The sequence below is a fragment of the Nyctibius grandis genome, chromosome W (genome assembly GCF_013368605.1).
Source record: "Nyctibius grandis isolate bNycGra1 chromosome W, bNycGra1.pri, whole genome shotgun sequence".
NCBI classification, from domain to species: Eukaryota; Metazoa; Chordata; class Aves; order Nyctibiiformes; family Nyctibiidae; genus Nyctibius; species Nyctibius grandis.
Window position 1 is genome coordinate 25,190,865 of NC_090694.1, and position 24,015 is coordinate 25,214,879.

Here is a 24,015-nt window from a genome sequence, read left to right on the forward strand (position 1 = left end):
TTTGAGTGCGACCATCCAGCCAATTCCTTATCCGCCGAGTAGTCCATCCGTCAAGTCCATGTCTCTCCAATTTAGAGACAAGGATGTCATGTGGGACAGTGTCAAATGCTTTGCACAAGTCCAAGTAGATGACATCAGTCACTCTTCCCTTATCCACCAATGCTGTAACCCCATCATAGAAGGCCAACATATATATATACATATATATATATACACACATATATACACATACACACACACATACATATATATATGTGTGTGTGTGTGTGCACGTGTATCTTTGTATATACGTATTTGTATGTCTACTGGGAATATATGCTCAGCCTCTTTACTGGTTGGACCTGGAGCTGCGGACACCTCACCTCTATTGGGCTACAGGATTTGGTCTGCCCCTAACACAACCTGTGGTTCTATGAAAACTTTGGTAAGGAAGTACTCCCCTGTTGACTCTTTCTTGATGTACTTCATATTCCTTCTCATGAGGCACAAAAAAATGTAAAAGTTCTATTGACATCAGAGCTAGAAATAGTCACCAACCATCCCTATAATTTCTCAACCTGCACTGGTATGATGTGCATGCTCCATGAATTATATCTGTCCCTGAATTTAAATTCTGTGGGTGGTCTCTATGTTCTTCTTATGATTTAAAAAGATCATTTTTTTTTTTTATAATATCAGAATCTTTGTGCATAAATAATTTTCCAATATTACCATTGTCCTGGTTTGGCCCAAACCAGGCCAATTAGTCTTAGAGAACCCAAGGTCACTGCTAAATTCCTCACTGCTTATGAGTGAGGAGCCGAAAGAGGGTCGTACCTGCAGGGAGGAGCAGACAGGGCAGGTGACCCAAGATTGACCAACAAGGTATTCCATCCCATACATGTCATTCTCACTTTCCTATTTATCACTAACCCACTGCCTCCTGGAGGTGGGGCCCAGGAGGGAGGGGCCCTCCTGTCTCCCACTGATTGGTACCAGCTTTGCCAATTTTCCAGTTAAAAGCCTGCAGGTGTGATGGCAGGGGGAGCTATTGCATTTTGCCCTCTGCCTGTGCTGGGGAGAGCTACTGCATTTCCCCCTCTGCCTGTGCTGGGGGGAGCTACTGCCTTTTCCCCTCTGCCTGTGCTGGGGGGAGGTACTGCATTTTCCCCTCTGCCCGTGCTGGGGGGAGCAACTCTGCCTGAGGAGGATTTCCAAGCTCTTGATCTTGGTTTTGTACATATTTGTATATATTTGATTATTTCTATTATTATTGTTATACTCTTTTTCATTATTATAGTTTATTAAAACTGTTTTAACTTTCCAACCCATAAGTCTCTCTCCCTTTTCCCTTTCCCTTTGGGTGGGGGGAGAGGGTTAACAGAGAGCATCTGCCACCTGGTTAATAGCCAGCCCAGCTTTAAACCGTGACAACCATGTTGGTTTTAAGTCAACCTATAATAATACAAATATTTTTCAGTCTTCACACAGGCAGTCCCAGGATTTGCTGTAAGGACAAACATATTGCAGCTAGATGGTTTGTATTCAAGTTGTGTTAGATGTTTAGAATATATCATACTGAAGACTTTGGAATGAGAATATTGGTTTAAGAATTAGAGTCATAGAATCATACAATGGTTTGGGTTGGAAGAGACCTTCAAAGATCATGTAGTGGGCAAAGACATCTTTCACTAGATCAGGTTGCTCAAAGGTCCGTCCAACCAGAACTTGAACTTCCAATGATGAGGCATCCAGAACTTCTCTGGGCAACCTGTTCCAGTGTCCCACCACCCTCATCGAAAAAAAAAATTCTTCCTTATACCTAATCTAAATCTACCATCTCTCAGTTTAAAAACATTGCCCCCTGTCCTGTCACTATAGGCCTTGGTAAAAAGTGTCTCTCTCCATCTTTCTTATAAGCCCTCTTTATATATTGAAAGGCTGCAGTAAGATCTCCTCAGAGCCTTCTCTTCTCCAGGCTGAACAACCCCAGCTCTCTCAGCCTTTCTTCATAGGAGAGGTGTTCCAGCCCTCTGATAATTTTCGTGGCCCTCCTCTGGACCCGCTCTAATAGGACACTGCAGACCCCAGAGCTGGATGCAGTACTCCAGGTGGGGCTTCTCACAAGAGCGGAGTAGAGGAGGAGAATCACCTCCCTCGACCTGCTGGCCACGCTTCTTTTGATGCGGCCCAGGATACGATTGGCTTTCTGGGCTGCAAGCGCACATTGCCGGCTCATATCCAGCTTTTCATCCACCAGTATCCCAAGTCCTTCTCCTCAGGGCTGCTCTCAATCGATTCAGCAGCCAGTCTGTATTGATATTGGGGATTGCCCCAACCCAGGTGCAGGACCTTGCACTTGGCCTTTTTGAACTTCATGAGGTTCACATGGGCCCACTTCCTGAGCTTGTCAAGGTCCCTCTGGATGGCATCCTGTCCCTCAGGCATGTCATCTGCACCACTCAGCTTGATGTCAACTGCAAACTTGCTGAGGGACACCACTCGATCCCACTGTCTGTGTCATTGATGAAGGCATTAAACAGTACTGGTCCCAATACGGACCCTTGAGGGACACCATTCATCACTGATCTCCATCTGGACATTGAGCTGTTGACCACTACTCTCTGGATGCAACCATGCAGCCAATTCCTTATCCACCAAATAGTCCATCCATCAAATCCATCTCTCTCCAATCTAGCAGCAAGACTGTTGTGGGGGACAAGCATCAAAGGCCTTACAGAAGTCCAGATAGACCACATCCGTAGCTCTTCCCTTGTCCACTGATGTAGTCACTCCATCATAGAAGGCCACTAGGTTGGTCAGGCAAGACTTGCCCTTGGTGAAGCCATGCTGGCTGTCTCGCATCACCTCCTTGTCCTCCATGTGCCTTAGCATAGCTTCTAGGAGGATCTATTCCATGATCTTCCCAGGCACAGAGGTGAGGCTGACAGGTCAGTAGTTCCCAGGGTCCTCCTTTCTACCCTTTTTAAAAATGGGTGCAATGCTTCCCTTTTTCCAGTCACCAGGGACTTCACCTGACTGCCATGACTTTTCAAATATTGTGGGGAGTGGCTTGACAACTACATCAGCCAATTCCCTCAAGACTTTGGGATGCATATCGGCAGGTCCCATGGACTTATGTGTAGGGCATTCCTCATAAATGATCAGGCACTTGTATTCTGCTCCATCATTAATAAGGACATGAGTTAAGCGATCAGGTTTGTTTAAACTTTCAGAAGTTATTCCACAGTTTATCATTACTAGCCTCCAACTAGACTTTGTTCCACCGATCACCACCCTCTGGGCTCGACCATTCATCCAGTTTTCAGCCCACCTCACTGTCTGCTCATCCAGCCCATACTTCATCAGTTTGTCTATGAAGATCTTATGGCAGACAGTGTCAAAAGACTTAATGAAGTCAAGGCTCTCCCCTTGTCTACCAGGCCAGTCACTTCATCATAGAAGGTTATCAGGTTGGTCAAGCATCAATTCCCCTTGCTGAAGCCATGCTGACTACTCTTGATGACTTTCTTGTCCTTCATGGGCCTGGAAATGGCTCCCAGGAGTAGTTGCTCCATGACCTTCCCAGGGATCGAGGTGAGATTGACCAGCCTGTAGTTCCCTGGGTCCTCCTTCTTGCCTTTCTTGAAGATAGGAGTGACATTAGCTTTCCTCTAGTTCTCAACCCACAACCTCTTGTGACCAGTGTTCGACCACCCAGGTGCAGGACCTTGCACTTGGCCTTTTTGAACTTCATGAGGTTTGCACAGGCATGAGGTTCACATCAGTCACTGTTCCCTTATCCACCAATGCTGTAAAACCCTGTTGTAGAAGGCCACCAAATCTGTCAGGCACAATTTGCCCTTAGTGAAGCCATTCTGGCTGTCACCAATCACCTCCTTGATTTCCATGTGCCTCAGTATAGTTTCCAGTAGGATCTGCTCCATGATCTTGCCAGGCACAGAGGTGAGACTGACTGGCCTGTAGTTCCCCAGGTCTTCCTTTTTTCCATTCTTGAAGATGGTTATGTTTCCCCTTTTCCAGTCAGTGGGAACTCCACCAGACTGCCACGACTTCTCAGAAATGATGGATAGTGGCTTAGCAACTTCATGCGCCAGTTCCTTGAAGACCCGCAGATGCACCTCATCAGGTCCCATGGACTTGTGCACCTTCAGGTTCCTTAGATGGTCTCGAACCTGATCTTCTCCTACAGTGGGCAGTTCTTCATTCTTCCAGTCCCTGCCTCTGCCTTCTGCGACTTGGGTGGTGAGGCTAGAGCACTTGCCAGTAAAGACTGAGGCAAAAAAAGTCATTGAGTACCTCAGCCTTCTCCATATCCCAGGTAACCAGGTCTCCTGTTTCCTTCTGGAGAGGGCCCACATTTTCCCTAGTCTTCCTTTTATCACTGACATACCTGTAGAAGCATTTCTTGTTGCCCTTGACGTCCCTGGCCAGATTTAATTCTATCAGGGGCTTTAGCTTTCCTAACCTGGTCCCTGGCTGCTCGGACAGTTTCCCTGTATTCCTCCCAGGCTACCTACCCTTGCTTCCACCCTGTCTAGGCTTCCTTTTTGTGTCCGAGTTTGTCCAGGAGATCCTTGTTCAACCATGAGGCCTCCTGGCATTTTTGCCTGCCTTCCTCTTGGTTGGGATGCATTGCTCCTGAGCTTGGAGGAGGTGGTCCTTGAATACTAACCAGCTTTCTTGGGCCCCTCTTCCCTCCAGGGCTTTATCCCAAGGGACTTTCCCAAGCAGGTCCCTGAATAGGCCAAAGTCTGCTCTCCTGAAGTCCAGGGTGGTAAGCTGGCTGTGCGCCCTCCTGACTGCCCCAAGGATCTCGAACTCCACCATTTCATGGTCACTCCAGCCAAAGCTGCCCTTGAGCTTCACGTCCCCCACCAGCCCCTCCTTGTTGGTGAGAACAAGATCCAGCATGGCATCTTTCTTCGTCAGCTCCTCTATCACCTGGAGAAGGAAGTTGTCATCCACGCATTCCAGAAACCTCCTGGATTGCTTGTGCCCTGCTGTGTTGTCCTTCCAACAGATGTCAGGGTGGTTGAAGTCCCCCATGAGGACCAGGGCTTGTGAATGTGAGGCTGCACCTATCTGTCTGTAGAGGGCCTCATCCTCTCTGTCTTCCTGGTTGGGCGGCCTGTAGCAGACACCCACTATACTGTCTCCAGTCCCTGCCTTCCCTTTATTCCTGACCCATAAGCTCTCTGTCAGCTCCTCCTCCATCCCCAGGCAGAGCTCCATGCACTCCAGCTGGTCATTGACATAGAGGGCAACATCCCTTCCTTGTCTCCCCTGCCTATCCTTCCTAAAGAGCCTGTATCCTTCTATTCCCACACTCCAGTCATCAGAGCCATCCCACCACATCTCCGTGATGCCAATAAGGTCGTTGCCTTGCAGGTATGCACACGTCTCTAGCTCCTCTTGTTTATTCCCCATGCTCTGTGCATTTGCATAGAGGAATTTCAGTTGGGCCCCCAATGAAGCTGACTTACTGCCTGAAATTCCTTTCTGCTGCTCTTCCGGCACTCTCCTGCTGACCTGCAATCCTTCTCCAGTCTCTGGACATCTATTGCTGGCCCTGGCATCAAACTGTCAGGATTGGGATGGACTGAGGTTCCCCTCCCCCAGCAACTATAGTTTAAAGCCCTCTTCACCAGCTTGGCAAGCCCTATGACCAAAGATGCTCTTCCCCTTCTCTAACAGATGGACCCCATCAGCCCCCAGTAGACCAGGTTTCTCAAAGTGAGTCCCATGGTCTAAGTAGCTGAACCCCTGGCTATGGCACCAGTCCTGTAACATCCATGAGGTGCTTGCTGAGTGGAGGCACTTTCTCGTGGGTCCTGCTGAGCCCGCCTTGATACTGACTGACTATTGAAATCTGGGATGTTTTAGAAACCTGAAATGCCTCTCTCCCCAGTTGACTCGCTGGCCAACTTTTCTCTCAGTTTCTGTTTCATATCATCTACGGACTGGGCAAACAGAATGGTAGGGTCGACAGCAGTGTCCACTCTTCCATGCAGCAGACCCCTTTTTATGTGCAGTATGGTTTTCATCCCCATGACCACCTTGCTACTCTGGAGGCTGTCCAGGGGTGTCCCCTATGAAAGGCAAGATGCTAACTGCAATACTACTTCCTTAGAAGTATGAACACTACTTGAGACTATGAGCTTTTACCTCAGGGTCGATGTGACCTGAAGACCCAACCTAAGCTGGCTCTCACTGGCTGAGAACACCCCATACACGTGATAAAACAATAGATTTACCTTTCAAAAAAACCCCAGGCATATAACCATGGCCAGAACCACAATTGACCAGAATCCAGTATAACTCCTGCCCCCACACACATACCTGCACAGGACATTGGTTTAGAACAATCTAGATTAACACACCACTGACACATACATCCATACCACCTGCATGGGACAATTACATACTGATTACATGAGCAATAGTACCCGATTAGCCCATCCCTTAACATGGTCTACACAACTGTAACATAACATATATAAACCCTGTTTTCCTCTGTATCGGGGTCCTCCATGCATTAGGCTGGGGCACCCCTGTGCTTATAGCTAAAAATCAGACAATAAATTCCCTTGGTAATTCTATGCTAAGCATCCTTGTCTCCCTCCTCAGCCGGTGAAGAACTGACTTTTACACCCCTGAGGACTCCCTTGAACGGTTGTGGCATATACATTTGCTTCTTCAAGAGCAGCTGGAAAAAGCAAAGGCTGCTTACAAAAGACTATGCAGATAGATGTTTGTGACCAGCACCAGACTTTGCTGTTAGGGACTATGTTTAGTTGTCTGGTGAACATGTTCATTAGGTGCGGGTTTTTTTCTAATTTAGTCTACCGTTATCTTGGTCTATATAAAATTGTGGCCCAGGTTAGTCTGGTCACGTTTTGTCCACGGCTTCCACGTGCTCTCAAGATTCACCCTGTTGTTCACGTCTCCCCAATAAAACCCATTCACCCAGATCCCTTCTAGTGGCAACCTTGACCTCTGCCTCCAATTATCGTCCAGGGTCAGAGAGAATATCATGTCTGGGCTATTTTGGATTCCAGGATATCCTGGGGTACTCTGCAGTATTTGATTGATTGGGCAGGGTATGGCCTGAAGGATAATTCCTGGGAGCCTGTGTCAGAGGTGTATATCCCAGCTAAGGTTCAGGCTTTTCGTGTCCATTATCCTGCTAAGCCAGGTCCACTGGAGGGTGTGGGGGCACACCCTCGGTGAGGTGGGGGGATGGTGTCAGGTTTATGCTTGTATCTGTTCAAAGGATATGATGTTTTCTAAATAGTATGTCTACATCTACCCTTGGTTTGTTATCAGGAGAGCTAATAAAACTGGCTAGCAGGCAGAGCTCAGCCTCTTTGAGCTATTACTTGCCTAGAGCCTTTGAATCTTATGTCTTTGTCTCTCATTTTGGGCCTGCCCTGAAAAATTACAGATTTTTGGCTAACAGAATAGTGCAGAAGTTGTACTGTATAAATTAGAATTATCTGGAACTTTTTTTCCTTTCATCCTTGTTCCAAAAGCAGCATTAAATAAGTGGTTTATCTTGCAAAAAGAAAGTGTTATAGAAATTTTCACACGATTAATGAAAAAGTTCTTATGAGTTAGAGAGACAAGAATCAATAGGGGTGAAATAGAATAGTGAATAGAATAATTAATATAAGTCTATCTGAATAAACACAGGTGGGCTTTCACAATCCATGAATATTGTTCTCAAAGCTCCTTGTGTAATCCTGACCTATGACTGAACAAATCATCAATCAAAGCTTAATCAGTAGCTAAGCAGGAGTAGGCCTAGAAGTATTACCTTTTGATGATTTTAGTAAAGGGGATGTATGGTTAACCTTTTCTTTACCTTAAAAGAAATATAGGACACTTAGAAATAAAAATTAGTATAGATAAGGTTCTAAATATAACTTTAGTTGTTTTTAAGGTTGAATGTTTAGGAGACACTGGCAGTGGGAACCGGACTCTGGTCAACCTGGATCAGGACGGGACGCTGATCACGGCAAGAACATTAAGGACGCCGATCACAGCAAGAACATCGAGGACGGGGTATCGACCGGAGTCGGAGCAGAACCAGAACATAAAGATCAGCTGACCAATGGAAAAGAATGGACTTTTGTGGACTCTTAACGAAGGAAGAAAGAGGAATTGAAATAGTTAGTGGATTATTAACAGAAGCTCGTGAGAAGTTTATGATGTAATTGATTATTAGTTTCTATATAAACCGATAGTGAATTTGAGTCAGGTACCATTCACTGCGGTGGTGGTCCAACTCTGAGTTGTTTAATAAAACCAGCAAACCTAGAGACCCGGACTCTGCCAATTTTCTTTAACAAAAGATTAGTCAATGTTTCTGAAACCACAGATAACCCAACATGAGAAGACTTAAGTGCATAAGAAGTTCACATCTGCAGCTTTAAAACATCAACTTGAGAAGCAGCAAGAGCCATCCCTCACCTTGATTCTGCTGACAGCCTCTTGTGCCTGCATCATTCTCACATTCTTGGAGGGAGTTTTGTCAGAAAGGAGTTGAGTGGAGCCAAGGTAATTGGCAGCAAAAATTATTCCATCAGTCAAGTCTTCAGGATCACAAGGTCCAGGAACTACAAAAACAGGGAGGAAAAATCACATTAAACCATGGTAAAAAAAATAATATTCTGACTACTTGAGCCCATACCTAAGAGCTGTAAATGCTCCTCTGAACTACTTCACTTGAGCATGATGGCATGACAACCAATACTTTTAATCAAGGCATACAAAACACCGAGCATGTCTTCTCAACATCTCTCCATCAGAAACTAATTGCTAATTCAGTTTCTCACAACAGATCATTCTTTTATAAGGCAGGATTCACTCTAGAGCAAATAACCTCTTAAGTTTTGTTCTTACATAGAAACAAGAATACTTAAATTGTTCTCTCAGCACTTTGAACAGGTAGTGGAATCTCCTCAAGAGTGCTTTACAATTATGATACAACACACTCCCCCCCCCCCCCCCCCCCCCCCCCCCCCCGCCCTTAACAGAAGAGATCAATATTATCAAAATCACACTTGTTCCCAACAAGGGTATTGTGGGGGGGGGGGGGGGGGGGGGGGGGAAGGTGTTAAACAAAAATATTTTGATGGCAAGTGCTCTTGCATTTGGAAAAAGCTACTCTTAGTTCTGCAAGATATTTAACAACCTCAGCTCTCATCAGCTTCTGTGTGAAGTTAAAAGTCAATGAGGTATTTATCACCTCACAATTCAGTACAGAGAAACATGTATGATATACAGGTTTTCAGGTGTTGGGGGATTATATCGACAAAAGACAGGGCTTTTCCCTCTGTATGGTAAAATTCTCATAATCTGAGAAAAAGAAAGGTTTATACAAGAAGATTCTTGTTTTGCTACAAGTAAGAAAAAAAAAAATCTATGTTCAAGGCCAGTGAAAATGTACAGATAATCATCATTTGAGAAAATTTGAGAGAACTGGTAAAATTGTCTATGTTTTATCAAGAAGTATAAACTGGTTTTGCTCTCTGTTTTGCTAAGAACAAAATCTGATCCTTTTAAAAACAGAGTTTTTAGTCAACTCAAGAGTTAGCCTGAGATTTAAGAGGTGCTAAAGTCTAAGTTGAACATAAGACAAAAATGCCAATTTTCTTCTAATTCACAAAAGATGACATTAACAACGACTGAGAACTTTACCCCCAAAAGAATGTCATTATTAAGTTAATAAAAAAATTGGTAGCTAGAGCTAAATCTTAAACACACTCATAATATACACACAGATACGAGTACAAAAAAAAACTTTATCGTGAAGCTTTATGGCTTCTCTATAGAAGAAAGTTTATGACTACTGATTTTGAGTGACCTCATTTAGCCTACACCCGGGGCTAAACAATAACAGTTTTTCTCTCCCCAATGTCCCTTTCCCAACTGAGGAAGGGAATTGGGAAAAAGAGGGAGACTTGTGGGTTAAAATTAAACAGATTCAATAAAATAAAGAAACCAATATAAATGCTAACACAAAACACACAAAAGTATACTTAGATACAGACTGCAGCAGGTTGTCCAGGAATAGCAAACATCAGCAACAAAGAGAAAGGGGAGAAGGGATGGAAAAGGAGACCAAAAAAGAGTAAACCAAAACCAACCCAACCTCTCCCCACCAAGACCTCCCTTTTACAGTGAACTTGATTGTTAATGATATAGAACACACCTGTGGGCCAGCCTGGGTCAGCTGCCCTGCATTTAACTGTAATGGCCCTGATCACCATGGCTGGCCACAAACTGAAACAAAATTAAACCAGGACATGATTCCACCCCTTATTCTATATCATTTACATCAAGTCACTACTATTTTCCCCATCCCTCAACATACATACACATCCACACACAGATATTCTCTCCAGTCCATGGGCCATCTCTCCAAGAAGTCTATTAAATCAATTCAGTCCAAATCCATGGGTTCCAATCCTCATCATAGTCTCTCAGGGAAGGAAAAACATTGGTGTTGGATTCAATCAGTGGGATTCATCCACCAGGTGCACCCAGGTCCTTGAGCAAAAGCAATTCCACAAGTGGATTTGCCTTTGCTCGAGGCAGGAGAAATCCAAACTGTTTTCCCCAACATATTTCTCACATGAACTACAGGGACTTAATCCCCCTCTACAGTGTGCAACAGTTCGGATTGAGCAGGACCAGCCCAACTGACAGATCCCCCTGGTATTAACTAACCAGGTGGCCTTTGCTAAGTGTTCATCCCAATTTTTGGAAGTCCCATCCCATCACCCATTGCTTTCAGGGTAGTCTTCAACAGCCCACTACATTGCTCCACTTTCCCGGCAGCTGATGCATGGTAGGGGATGTGATATATCCATTCAATACCATGCTCTTTAGCCCAGGTGTCTATGAGGCTATTTCAGAAATGAGTCCCCTTGTCTGACTCTATTCTTTCCCAAGTACCATATCGCCACAAAATTTGCTTCTCAAGGCCCATAATAGTGTTATGGGCAGTGGCATGAGGCACAGGGTATGTTTCCAACCAGCCGGTACTTGCTTCCACCATTGTGAGCACATAGTGCTTGCCTTGTCAGGTTCATGGAAGCGAGATGTAATCAATCTGCCAGGCCTCTCCATACTTATATTTTAGCCATCGTCCTCCATACCACAGGGGTTTCAGCCATTTGGCTTGTTTAATTGCAGCTCATGTTTCACATTCGTGGATGACCTGTGCGATGGTGTCCAGGTCAAATCCACCCCTCGGTCACGGGCTGTCACGGTTTAAAGCTGGGCTGGCTATTAACCCAGTGGCAGACGCTCTCTGTTAACCCTCTCCCCCCCCCCCCCCCCCCCCCCCCCCCCCCCCCCCCCCCCCCCCCCCCCCTAAGGGAAAGGGAAAAGGGAGAGAGACTTATGGGTTGGAAAGTTAAAACAGTTTTAATAAACTATAGTAATGAAAAAGAGTATAATAACAATAATAATAGAAATAATCAAATATATACAAAACCAATATTGAGAGCTTGGAAGTCCTCCTCAGGCAGAGTTGCCCTCCCCAGCACAGGCAGAGGGGAAAATACAGTAGCTCCCCCTGCCATCACACCTGCAGGCTTTTAACTGGAGAATTGGCAAAGCTGGTACCAATCAGTGGGAGACAGGAGGGCCCCTCCCTCCTGGGCCCCACCTCCAGGAGGCAGTGGGTTAGTGATAAATAGGAAAGTGAGAATGACATGTATGGGATGGAATACCTTGTTGGTCAATCTTGGGTCACCTGCCCTGGCTGCTCCTCCCTGCAGGTGCAACCCCCTTTCTGCTCTTCACTCCTAAGCAGTGAGGAATTTAGCAGTGACCTTGGTTTCTCTAAGACTAATTGGCCTGGTTTGGGCCAAACCAGGACATTCCACCCCTTATTCCACACCATTCATGTCATACTCAGATCACCACTACCTTTTCATTTTCAAATATATATACACATATCACTAGATTATGATTCATCTCTATACAAAAAGTACATTAAGTTCATTTGGTTCAGGATTGTGGGTTTCCATCTGGCTAGTAGTCTCTCTTTTGTCATGGTTCGTGCCCACAGGTGGCAGGTTAAAGATGTCAGTCTCGAGGAGGTTACTGGACGCCACTTGATGAAGCTAGCTCCTGTCTCATTACCACTGTCTTAACCTGAAAGACACTTATGCAGCAACAACATACAGTTCAGAATTAAATAGTCTCACCCAGAATCAGATCACCTTCAGGGACACATTGGACTTCACCATCTTGCAACATCACCCACCAAGTACATCCAGGTCCCTGAGCAAAAAGCAATCCCACGAATGGGTTTACCTTTGCCCATTGCAGGAAGAATCCAGACAGTTTTTCCCAACAGATTCCTTTCATGCACCACAGGGACTTTATCCCCTACTACTGTATGTAAAAGGTCTGACTGAGCAGGGCCAGCTCAGTTGATAGATCCCCTGGTGTTAACTAACCAGGTAGCTTGTGCCAGATGTTTATCCCAGTTTTTAAAGGTTCCACCCCCCATTGCTTTCAGGGTAGTTTTTAACAGCCCATTATACCGTTCAACTTTCCCAGAGGCTGGTGCATGATAGGGGATGTGATATACCCATTCGATGCCATGCTCTTTGGCCCAGTTGTCTATGAGACTGTTTTTGAAATAAGTCCCATTGTCCGGCTCAATTCTCTCTGGCGTGCCATGTCGCCACAAGATTTGCTTTTCGAGGCCCAGAATAGTGTTCCGGGCAGTGGCATGGGGCAGAGTATGTTTCCAACCATCCGGTGGTCGCCTCCACCATGGTAAGCACATAACGTTTACCCTGGCAGGTTTGAGGGAGTGTGATATAGTCAATTTGCCAGGCCTCCCCATATTTATATTTCAACCACCACCCCCCATACCACAAAGGTTTTAACCGTTTGGCTTGCTTAATTGCGGCGCATGTTTCACAATCATGGATAACCTGTGCAATAGAGTCCATGGTTAAGTCCACCCCTCGGTCACGAACCCATCTGTATGTTGCATCTCTCCCTTGATGACCTGAAGTGTCATGAGCCCACCGAGCTAAAAATAGTTCACCTTTATGTTCCCAGTCCAAATCTATTTGGAACACTTTAGCAGCCTGATCTGCTTGTTGGTTGTTTCGATGTTCCTCAGTTGCCCGACTTTTAGGTACGTGAGCATCTACGTGACGTACCTTCACGACGAGTTTCTCTAGCCGAGCAGCAATATCTTGCCACAATTCAGCAGTCCAAATAGGTTTACCTTTGCGCTGCCAGTTGCTTCGCTTCCACTGCTTTAACCACCCCCACAAGGCATTTGCTACCATCCATGAGTCAGTATAAAGATACAGCCTTGGCCACTTTTCTCATTCAGCAATGTCTAAAGCCAGCTGGATGGCTTTTACCTCTGCGAATTGACTTGATTCACCTTGTCCTTCTGTGGCTTCTGTGACTCGTTGTATAGGACTCCATACAGCAGCTTTCCACTTCCGATGCTTTCCTACAAGACGGCAGGATCCATCAGTGAACAGGGCATACTGCTTCTCATCCTCTGGTAGTTCATTATATGGTGGGGCTTCTTCAGCACGTGTCACCTCCTTTTCTGGTGGCATTCCGAAGTCTTTGCCTTCTGGCCAATCCATGATCACTTCTAAGATTCCTGGGCGATTAGGGTTTCCTATTCGAGCCCTCTGTGTAATTAATGCAATCCATTTACTCCATGTAGCATCAGTTGCATGATGGGTAGTGGGAACCTTACCCTTGAACATCCAGCCTAGTACTGGTAATCAAGGTGCCAGGAGAAGTTGTGCTTCAGTACCAATTACCTCTGAGGCAGCTCTAACTCCTTCATATGCTGCCAGTATCTCTTTTTCAGTTGGGGTGTAATTGGCCTCGGAACCCTTGTGTCCTCGACTCCAAAATCCTAGGGGTCGACCTCGAGTCTCCCCTGGTACTTTCTGCCAGAGGCTCCAGGTAGGACCATTGTCCCCAGCTGCAGTGTAGACCACATTTTTAACATCTAGTCCCGTACGGACTGGTCCAAGGGCTACTGCATGCACAATCTCTTGTTTAATCTGTTCAAAAGCCTGTCATTGTTCAGGGCCCCACTGAAAATCATTCTTCTTCATGGTCACTTGATAAAGAGGGCGTACAATCTGGCTGTAATCTGGAATATGCATTCTCCAGAAACCCACAACGCCTAAGAAGGCTTGTGTTTCCTTTTTGTTAGTTGGTGCGGACATGGCTGTTATTTTGTTGATCACCTCTATCAGGATCTGGCGACGCCCATCTTGCCATTTAATCCCTAAAAACTGGATCTCCCGGGCAGGTCCCTTGACCTTGCCTCTTTTTATGGCAAAACCAGCTTTCAGAAGAATTTGGATTATTTTCTCCCCTTTGTCAAAAACTTCTGCTGCTGTATCACCCCATACAATGATGTCATCAATGTATTGCAAATGTTCTGGAGCTCCACCCTTTTCTAGTGCAGTCTGGATCAGTCCATGGCAAATAGTAGGACTGTGTTTCCACCCCTGGGGCAGTCGATTCCAGGTGTACTGGATACCTCTCCAGGTAAAAGCAAACTGTGGCCTGCACTTTGGTGCCAAGGGAATAGAGAAAAATGCATTAGCAGTGTCTATGGTGGCATACCACTTGGCTGCCTTTGACTCCAGTTCGTATTGAAGTTCTAGCATGTCTGGCACAGCAGCACTCAGAGGTGGTGTAACTTCATTTAGGCCACGATAGTCCACAGTTAATCTCCATTCTCCATCAGACTTTCGCACTGGCCATATAGGACTATTAAAGGGTGAGCGAGTCTTGCTAATCACTCCTTGATTTTCCAATTGTCTAATCAGTTTATGAATGGGGATCAGGGAGTCTCGATTGGTGCGATATTGTCATCGGTGCACCGTGGTAGTAGCAATTGGCACCTGTTGTTCTTCAACCTTCAGCAACCCCACAACAGAAGGACCTTCTGAGAGGCCAGGCAAGGTAGACAGCTGTTGAATGTCCTCAGTCTCTACAGCTGCTATACCAAAGGCCCATCTATACCCTTTTGGGTCCTTAAAATACCCTCTCGAGGTAGTCTATGCCAAGGATGCACAGAGCATCTGGGCCAGTCACAATGGGTTGCTTTTTCCATTCATTTTTAGTTAGGCTCACTTTGGCCTCCAATACAGATAACTCTTGAGATCCTCCTGTTACTCCTGAAATACTGATAGATTCTGCCCCTTTATGATCCGATGGCATTAGGGTGCACTGTGCACCAGTGTCTACCAAGGCTCGATACCTTTGTGGTTTTAATGTGCCAGGCCATCGAATCCACACAGTCCAATAAACTCAGTTGTCCCTCTCCTCCACCTGGCTGGAGGCAGGGCCCCCCCTAATTAAGAAATGGATTCGTGCTGCTCACAGGGACTGGACCTTCATTTCTCCTATTCACACTTGGGAAAAAGTGATTTGAGGCTCATCTACCCTGACTGGAGTCCTGCTCACTGGTAACTGGAGCAGCCATCCTCCTAGGAAAATTCTCTCTGGTATTTCTTTTAGGTTGCAACTCACATACTCGTGCCTGTAGGGTACTGGTAGGTTGTCCATGCCATCTGCTCATGTCCTCCCCATAACCACGCAGGGCAAACCACAGGATACCTCGTGACGTGTTCCGTTTCCTTTGAGCTGGTCCTGTAGGAGAATGTTTTCTCTTAACAGCTGCAACGCGCGCCTGTGTAGGCAGAGAGTCAAGTTTATTCTCGATCTTGGACAGTTTGTCTGACAGTTGTTTAAATGAGTCCTTGTTCTCCTTAGTCAGTTTTTCCACAGCCGAGATGCGTGCCTGCAGTGGGGAAGAAATACTATCTTCATACTGTCGCATACAGTTAGCCATTTCGCCCACAGTAGAATGTGCCATATCATCTTCTCCCCAGACTAATATTGACAATGTATGGGTATATGTCGGTGGAGCATTCTTCACAACCTTCCGGAACATGGATCGGTTGCATTCCACTTCATCAGGATCTATAATGTCCCGTGGGTGTCTATAAATGATCTCTTGCACAGCTAGTTCTCTAAGGTAGTTAATACCTTTTTCTATAGTGGTCCATTTGCTCAGGTGGCTCATAACATCATCTTTATAGGGATACCTGCTCTTTACACCTGACAAGAGTCGCCTCCAGAGACTGATAGCGTTTGACCTTCTTGCAAGCGCCTTATCAATACCACCGTCTCTGGACAGGGATCCCAACTGTCTGGCTTCTCTACCATCTAATTGCATGCTATCTGCCCCATTATCCCAGCATCGGAGCAACCAGGTAATAATAGGTTCACCGTCATAACAGCTGAAGTCTTTCCTTATATTTCTCAGGTCCTTCAGGGATAAGGAGTGGTAGGTTATCTCTACATCCGTGTCCTCCTCTTTTGATAGTTCTGCTTTAGAAGGACCTTTCTTCTGTGATGGGTCTGCTTTAAAAGGACAATCGAGGAAACCCCCATCTGTGTCAGGCCCTAACTCTGCCTGAGAAGGGCCCTCACCTGGGTCATATGATGGCTCTGCCTTAGAAGGCTCTGAGTCATCATCCTTCTCTTCATGAGCTGATTTCTTTTGGTATTTCTTCCTGGTTACAGGAGCAATTGGTACAGATTCGATAGATGCTGGGGTCTGAGTAGCTGCAGTGGCCATCTTGGGGGGTGTAGCAGCTGTGGTGCAGGCTGCCGAGGTTTCAGTGGGTTTAGTGGCTGTAGTGGCAGTACACACTGTAGGATCTGAGGTGGCTGCGTAACACCTACAACTGTCTCTACACCAATATTTGATCTTATCCCACATCAGAAACACATTCAGGACAACCTAAAATAAAAACATGCCACCTAGGCAGCACCATCCTAATTTCGCAAAATCTAGTGGAATCCACTTGGCAGAAAAGGAGAAGGTACTATTTCCTGAAGTAAAATTGGAAGTGTAATCATTAACAGAATCAGCTAAAGGACACCTGGAGCTTGCAGATGAAGTTGCTGCTACTGATTCACCATTAAAGCTGCCCATCATTGTGTCATAGAGATAAGAGATCGGAATATTAACTGCCCAGTTTATCACTGCATAAATCAGTATCAAACCCCATACCAAAACAATACATTTCGACAAGCGCCCACTGCAAAACTGTATGTAAACATTCATAAGAAGCAAGCAATAACACAGTGCCCACGGCAGGTAAGGCATCATTGCAATACTCAACTGTGAAAGAAACTCCATAAAAAGACGAGATAACACAGCATTCAAAAATGACATCACCATCTTCATTATCTGTTTTAATTTCCAACCCCTCATAAATCTCAAAGGAAGAAATCTGATACTCTCTCAGCTGAGCTCTCCAGGCCTCCTCCCACCAGAGCCAGGATTCAACTTATCAGAGCAACCTGTTGGAGCTTCTCTCAAGCCCCACGTTGGGCACCAATAAATCTGCCACGGTTTAAAGCTGGGCTGGCTATTAACCTGGTGGCAGACCCTCTCTGTTAACCCTCTCCCCCCCCACCCTAAGGGAAAGGGAAAAGGGAGAGAGACTTATGGGTTGGAAAGTTAAAACAGTTTTAATAAACTATAGTAATGAAAAAGAGTATAATAAGAATGATAATAGAAATAATCAAATATACACAAATATATACAAAACCAAGATTGAGAGCTTGGAAATCCTCCTCAGGCAGAGGGGAAAATGCAGTAGGTCCCCCTGCCATCACACCTGCAGGCTTTTAACTGGAGAATTGGCAAAGCTGGTACCAATCAGTGGGAGACAGGAGTGCCCCTCCCTCCTGGGCCCCACCTCCAGGAGGCAGTGGGTTAGTGATAAATAGGAAAGTGAGAATGACATGTATGGGATGGAATACCTAGTTGGTTAATCTTGGGTCACCTGCCCTGGCTGCTCCTCCCTGCAGGTGCAACCCCCTTTCTGCTCTTCACTCCTAAGCAGTGAGGAATTTAGCAGTGACCTTGGTTTCTCTAAGACTAATTGGCCTGGTTTGGGCCAAACCAGGACACGGGCCCATCTGTATGTAGCATCTCTGCCTTGATGGCCTGATGTATTATGGGCCCACCAAGCTAAAAATAGTTCACCTTTATGCTGCCAGTCCAGGTCTACTTGGGACACTAATCTTAGCAGCTTGATCCATCTGCTGGTTGTTTTGTTGTTCCTCAGTGTCTCTGCTCTTGGGTACGTGAGCATCTACGTGACCTACCTTCACAACCAGCTTCTCTAATCAGGTAGAAATATCCTGCCATAATTCAGCTGCCCAGATGTGTTTGCCTCTGTGCTGCCAGTTGTTTTTCTTCCAGTGTTTCAGCCATCCCCACAGGGCATTTGCTACCATCCACGAATCAGTATACAGGTAGAGTACTGGCCATATCTAGAGCCAGCTGGATGGCTTTTACTTCTGCAAACTGACTCCACTCACCTTCTCCCTCAGCTGCTTCTGCCACTTGTCATGAAGGACTCCACACAGCAGCTTTCCACTTTCGCTCTTTGCCTATAATACGACAAGATCCATCGGTGAACCTTCATGAGAAGGCATGATCCTTCTCATGCTCTGATAGCTTACTGTATGGTGGGGCCTCTTCAGTTCATGACCTCCTCCTCTGACACCATTCCAAAATCTTTGCTTTCAGGCCAGTCCATGATCACTTCTAAGATTCCTGGGCGATTGAGGTTCCCTATTCGGGCCCCGCTGAGTCATCAATGCAACCCACTTACTCCACGTAGCATCAGTTGCATGATGTGTAGAGGGGGTCTGTCCTTTAAACATCCAGTTCAACACTGGCAATCTGGCTGCCAGGAGGAGCTGTGCCTCAGTGCCAATTACTTCTGAGGCAGCTCAAACGCCTTCATAGGCTGCCAGTATCTCTTTTTCTGTTGGAGTATAACAGTCCTCTGATCCTTTGTATCCCCAGCTCCAAAACCCCAGGGGTCAACTTCAAGTCTCCCCCGGTGCCTTTTGCCAGAGGCTCCGGGTAGGACCATTCTCCCCAACTGCAGTATAGAGGACGTTCTTTACTTCTGGTCCCGTCTGGACTGGTCCAAGGGCCACTGCATGGACTATCTCTTGTTTAATTTGCTCAAAAGCCTGTCGTTGCTCAGGGCCCCATTTAAAGTCATTCTTCTTTCGAGTTACTTCATAGAGAGGGCTCAAAATCTGACTGTAATGGGGAATGTGCATCCTACAGAAGCCTACTATGCCTAGGAAAGCTTGTGTCTCCTTTTTGTTAGTTGGCACAGACATGGCTGTTATTTTGTTGATCACATCCCTTGGGATCTGACGGTGGCCATCTTGACACTTGATCCCTAAAAACTGGATCTCTTTTGCAGGTCCCTTGACCTTTCCACATTTGATGGCAAAACCAGCTTCTAGAAGGATTTGAATTACTTTATCCCCCTTTCTCAAAAACTTCTCCTGCTGTATCACCCCATACAATGAGGTCAGTAACATATTGCAGGTGTTCCAGAGCTCCACCCTTCTCCAGTGAAGTCTGGACCAGTCCATGGCAAATGGTGGGGCTATGTTTCCACCCCTGGGGCCGTCGATTCCAGGTGTATTGGATGCCCCTCCAGGTGAAAGCAAACTGTTGCCTACACTCCACAGCCAAAGGAATGGAGAAAAATGCATTTGCATTGTCAATCGTGGCATACCACTTGGCTGCCTTTTACTCCAATTCATAATGGAGTTCTAACATGTCCGGTACCACAGCACTCAGTGGTGGTGTAAGTTCATTCAGGCCACAATAGCCCACAGTTAGTCTCCATTCTCCATTGGACTTTCACACTGGCCACATGGCACTGTTGAAGGGGGAGCGCATTTTGCTGATCACACCTTGGCTCTCCAGTTGACGGATCAGCTCATGGATGGGGATCAGTGAGTCTCTATTAGTCCGATATTGCCATCAGTGGACCGTTGTAGTGGCAATAGGCACCTTTTGCTCCTTGACCCTCAGCAGCCCCACAATAGAAGGGTCCTCTGACAGACCAGGCAGGGTAGACAGCTGTCTAATTTCTTCCATCTCCACGGCCACTACACCAAATGCCTACGGGTACCCCCTCGGGTCCTTGAAATACCCTCTTCTCAGGTAATCTATACCAAGAATGCATGGGGCATCTGGGCCAGTCACAATAGGGTGCATCTGCCACTCAGTCCCAGTCAGACTCACTTCAGCTTCCAATACAGTCAGCTCTTGGGAGCCCCCTGTCATGGCAGAGATAGATACAAATTGATTCTGTCCCTTTATAGTTTGATGGTATTATGGTGCATTGCGCACCAGTGTCCACTAGAGCCTTATACTGATGTATCTCTGATGTGCCAGGCCATCAAACTCACACAGTCCAAAAAACACTGTTGTCCCTATCCTCCATCTGGCTGGAGGCAGGGCTCCTCTAATCCTGAACAAAGTGTTCGTTATTGACATCTCGGTTCGAGCGGCTCACATAGATTTGATCCCCATTATTCACGCCTGGTATATAGGGGTCCGAAGCCCATCTACGCTGTCTGGAGAGCTTCCCATTGGAAACTGGAGCAACAAATCTCCTGGAAGAAGCCCCATTCCTAATCGGTTTACCTTGTAACTCACATTCATGTGTCTCTAAAGCCGAGGTAGGTTTTCCATCCCATTTTCTCATGTCTTCTCCATGGTCACACAGGAAAAACCACAGGGTGCCTCATGATGTATACCATCTCTCCTGAGCAGGTCTTGAAGTGGAACGCTGTCTCCTGATGGCTGAGACATTCTTTGGTGCAGGTGGGGAGCGGGGTCTGTCCTCCATCTGGGACAATTTTTCCAACACCTCATCGAGCAGTTCTGTGGATTTGTCAGATGGTTTTACAACAGCGGAGACGTTGGCCCACGGAGAGGAGAAGAGATTGTCTGCATACTGCCGCATCTGATTATCTATGTCATCCACCATTGGTACGTCGGCATCTCCACAGATAAATAATGCTAACGTGTTGCTATACGATGGTGGTGTGCTCACTACCCACTTGCCCCACATGAGTCCGGTAACTTTGAGTGCATCTGGATCTACTGGTGTCTGTGGGTCATCCAGGTCAGCAAAAATCAGCTCCCGCACAGCCATTTCCCTCAGATTCTTAACCCCTCTCTCAATGGTTGTGCACTTGCCTGGGTGGTATATGACATCATCCCTAAAGGGATATCTGTTCCTTACGCTTTGCGGGAGTCACCTCCAGAGAGTGAGGGGCTCTGCACCACTTGCAAGACCCCTATCAATACCCACTTCTCTAGACATTGGTCCCCAGCTGCTTGGCTTCTCTACCATCTAACTCGAAACCATCAGCTCCGTTATCCCAGCAGCGGAGCAGCCAAGTAACAAGTTGCTCGCCTTCATGATGGCTGTAATCTTTATGTATATCTCGCAGCTCACTCAGGGATAGGGATCGAGTGGTTACCTCTGGCTCGTCCTCCTTTGATGTCCCTGGTAGGCCATCACGACTTGCCCTTTTTGTGGTTTTAGTCTTCTGTTACAGGGGCGACCGATACCGGCACTGGTTGAGCCCCTAGGTTAGCTGCATCACCCATCACTGGGGGCTGATTAGCTGCAGCCCTTGTTGCCAAAGTCTGGGTCATCACAGCAAGTGCTTTCTGGAGTTGGGTAATCACAGTACCCAGTGCACAGATCTGAATAGCCTCTGGGGTAGCCAGGATGTCTGCTGTAGGGACTGGCAGGGTCTGAGTATCTGTGGGTGCTGGGGCAGCTGCAGTGTCTGTTGCAGTGGTTGCAGCAGCTATTCCATATCTGCCCTTATACTGATGTTGAAGCAAGAGCAAGAACTGAAAGACATTCAAAAGGCCTAACAATATGAGCATGGTGGTCGAGACATCCCACGGGTATTCAAAATTCTCAAAAGCCATTGAGATCAGCCTCGAGGGAACAGGAAAGTACATGTCACCCACTCCCATTCTATAGAAATCAGAAGTGGACACAGTTCCAAAAGAATTCATAATACCATAAACCAATGCCAAACAACATAGCAGTGTGATACCTTTAAGTCCATGCCCAGAAGTGATAAACCGCACAAAACCAGTAACAAACAGCAGCAAATCCACACATTTGATTAGCCACCACAAAAGCAACTGTAAAACCAAACCCCACAGAATTCCACCCAGTGACCCTGCTACTGACACCAGCATAATGAATGCTCGTAACAAAAACAGTCAAATCTGTGAAAACTTCAACCCTCCAAGACTCTTAGATCAAAAGTCTATTGTTCTCCCAGGTGATCTATTTACATTGGGCGCCAAATAAACTGTCTTTTTTTAGCCCACACCCGGGGGGCTAAACGATAACAGTTTTTCTCTCACCCAATGTCCCTTTCCCACCTGAGGAAGGAAATTGGGAAAAAGAGGGAGACTCGTGGGTTAAAATTAAACAGATTTAATAAAATAAAGAAACCAATATAAATGCTAACACAAAACACACAAAAGTATACTTAGGTACACCTGTGGGCCAGCCTGGGTCAGCTGCCCTGCATTTAACTGTAATGGCCCTGATCACTATGGCTGGCCACAAACTGAAACAAAATGAAACCAGGACATTGAGGCACCTTGAGTGTGCTCAATCTGTTCAGATACTACATAAATAGACACCCCAAAAATGAAAGTAATTATGATCACTAGTCACTTTCAAGAATGAAACCCAAAGGAATGGAATTTATAGTGTTAGGGCTGCAGGCAAATGATTAGGCCACTGATTAGGCTGTGGCCCAAGGTTCAGCTAATTGAACAGGATGTGGAATACTACTGGCCGTGACATGAGAAATTGCCAGACGTGACAGGTAACAGAGTTAGAAGCTGCCAAAAGTTACAGGCAGCGCCATGAGGGATGGCTGGATTGCACTGGTGGTTAAGGAGGAACTACATGAGACTTCACAGACACCTGAGGGAGCATTGGGGGCCTTTGGGGAAGTGGAACCTTGCAAGGCCAGCAGTGCCTGGGTAACTGTAGCATATAAAGCTGGGAGTGTCTAGGGACTGGTATCAGAAATACCAAATTCAGGTATGGATGTAGCAAAACAGACCAGTGGGGAAAAAGTAATTAGAGGTGGGTTGTTTATTTGGGAGGAGACCAGGGTGGAGAATGGGAGGGATCAAGGTAGATGATGGGGAAGTACAAGCATGGGAAAATGGAGAAAAGGGGGGATAGAAGAGTTCAGTCACATGTAAGCAGGCTGCCAGTCAGTATACTTGTTTTATTGAGCCTTGTGCCTGATCACTGCAGTCCGTCCTGTCTTCTTATTAAATCCTTTTTCTTAATTCATTTTTCTTTGTGCTCTTACCCTCTATCCTATGTGAGCACTTCAAGGTCTAAGTGCCAGCAACTGAAGAAGGGGCCACAAGTCACATGACCTGTAGGTCTAGGTGCCAGCAACTGGAGGAGTCAGGGTGTGTTTATATTTCCCTAATGAATTTTAATACTCTCTCTGTGTGTGTGTAATTTGCTAGCAAACATCATCCTGGACTAGCTGGCAAGTAGGAGACCTGCATCTGGAAAGACTCAAGGTGTGGGTGAGGGGCCTCAAGTCCAGGCATGGATATTAGAAAGGGAGATATAAGGGTGACAAAAAGGAGGGCCAAGCAGTGGGAAAAAAGGATAATAAAGTATGTAAAACATGATCTGTGGTGTTTGTGGGCTCCCATTGGGCAACCCTGTGCTTGATCAGTCACTGCAGTCTAAATCAGGACAATGAAGAAAACCTGTTGTTTTGACCATATGACACATGTCAAGCCTGCTTCCATGATCAGGACAACTGGGGGGTTGGGGTGCTTTCCCTGGCTATCAGGGGAACACCCAGATGGGATAGAGCAAGCATCCTGATATCACTATGTTGGTGCCTGTTCCAGGCCTGACAGCATCAGCATCTTACCAACGACTTCCAACCAACCATATAGCATCTAGAAGTGCTACATATTGGCATATTATTGCTCAAGCCCTGAAACTATACAGTATTTTAATTGCCGATATTTGTTAC

General features: G+C 46.2%; 1 protein-coding gene across 1 annotated transcript in view; it reads right to left on the bottom strand.

The window, feature by feature from the left end:
* LOC137675748 (amyloid-beta A4 precursor protein-binding family A member 1-like) overlaps window positions 1–24,015 on the bottom strand; it is an 80,115-nt gene that overhangs the window by 21,791 nt on the left and 34,309 nt on the right. The window contains 1 exon segment of the mRNA XM_068421947.1: window positions 8,476–8,621. Within this exon segment, the coding sequence (XP_068278048.1) occupies window positions 8,476–8,621 (146 nt within the window).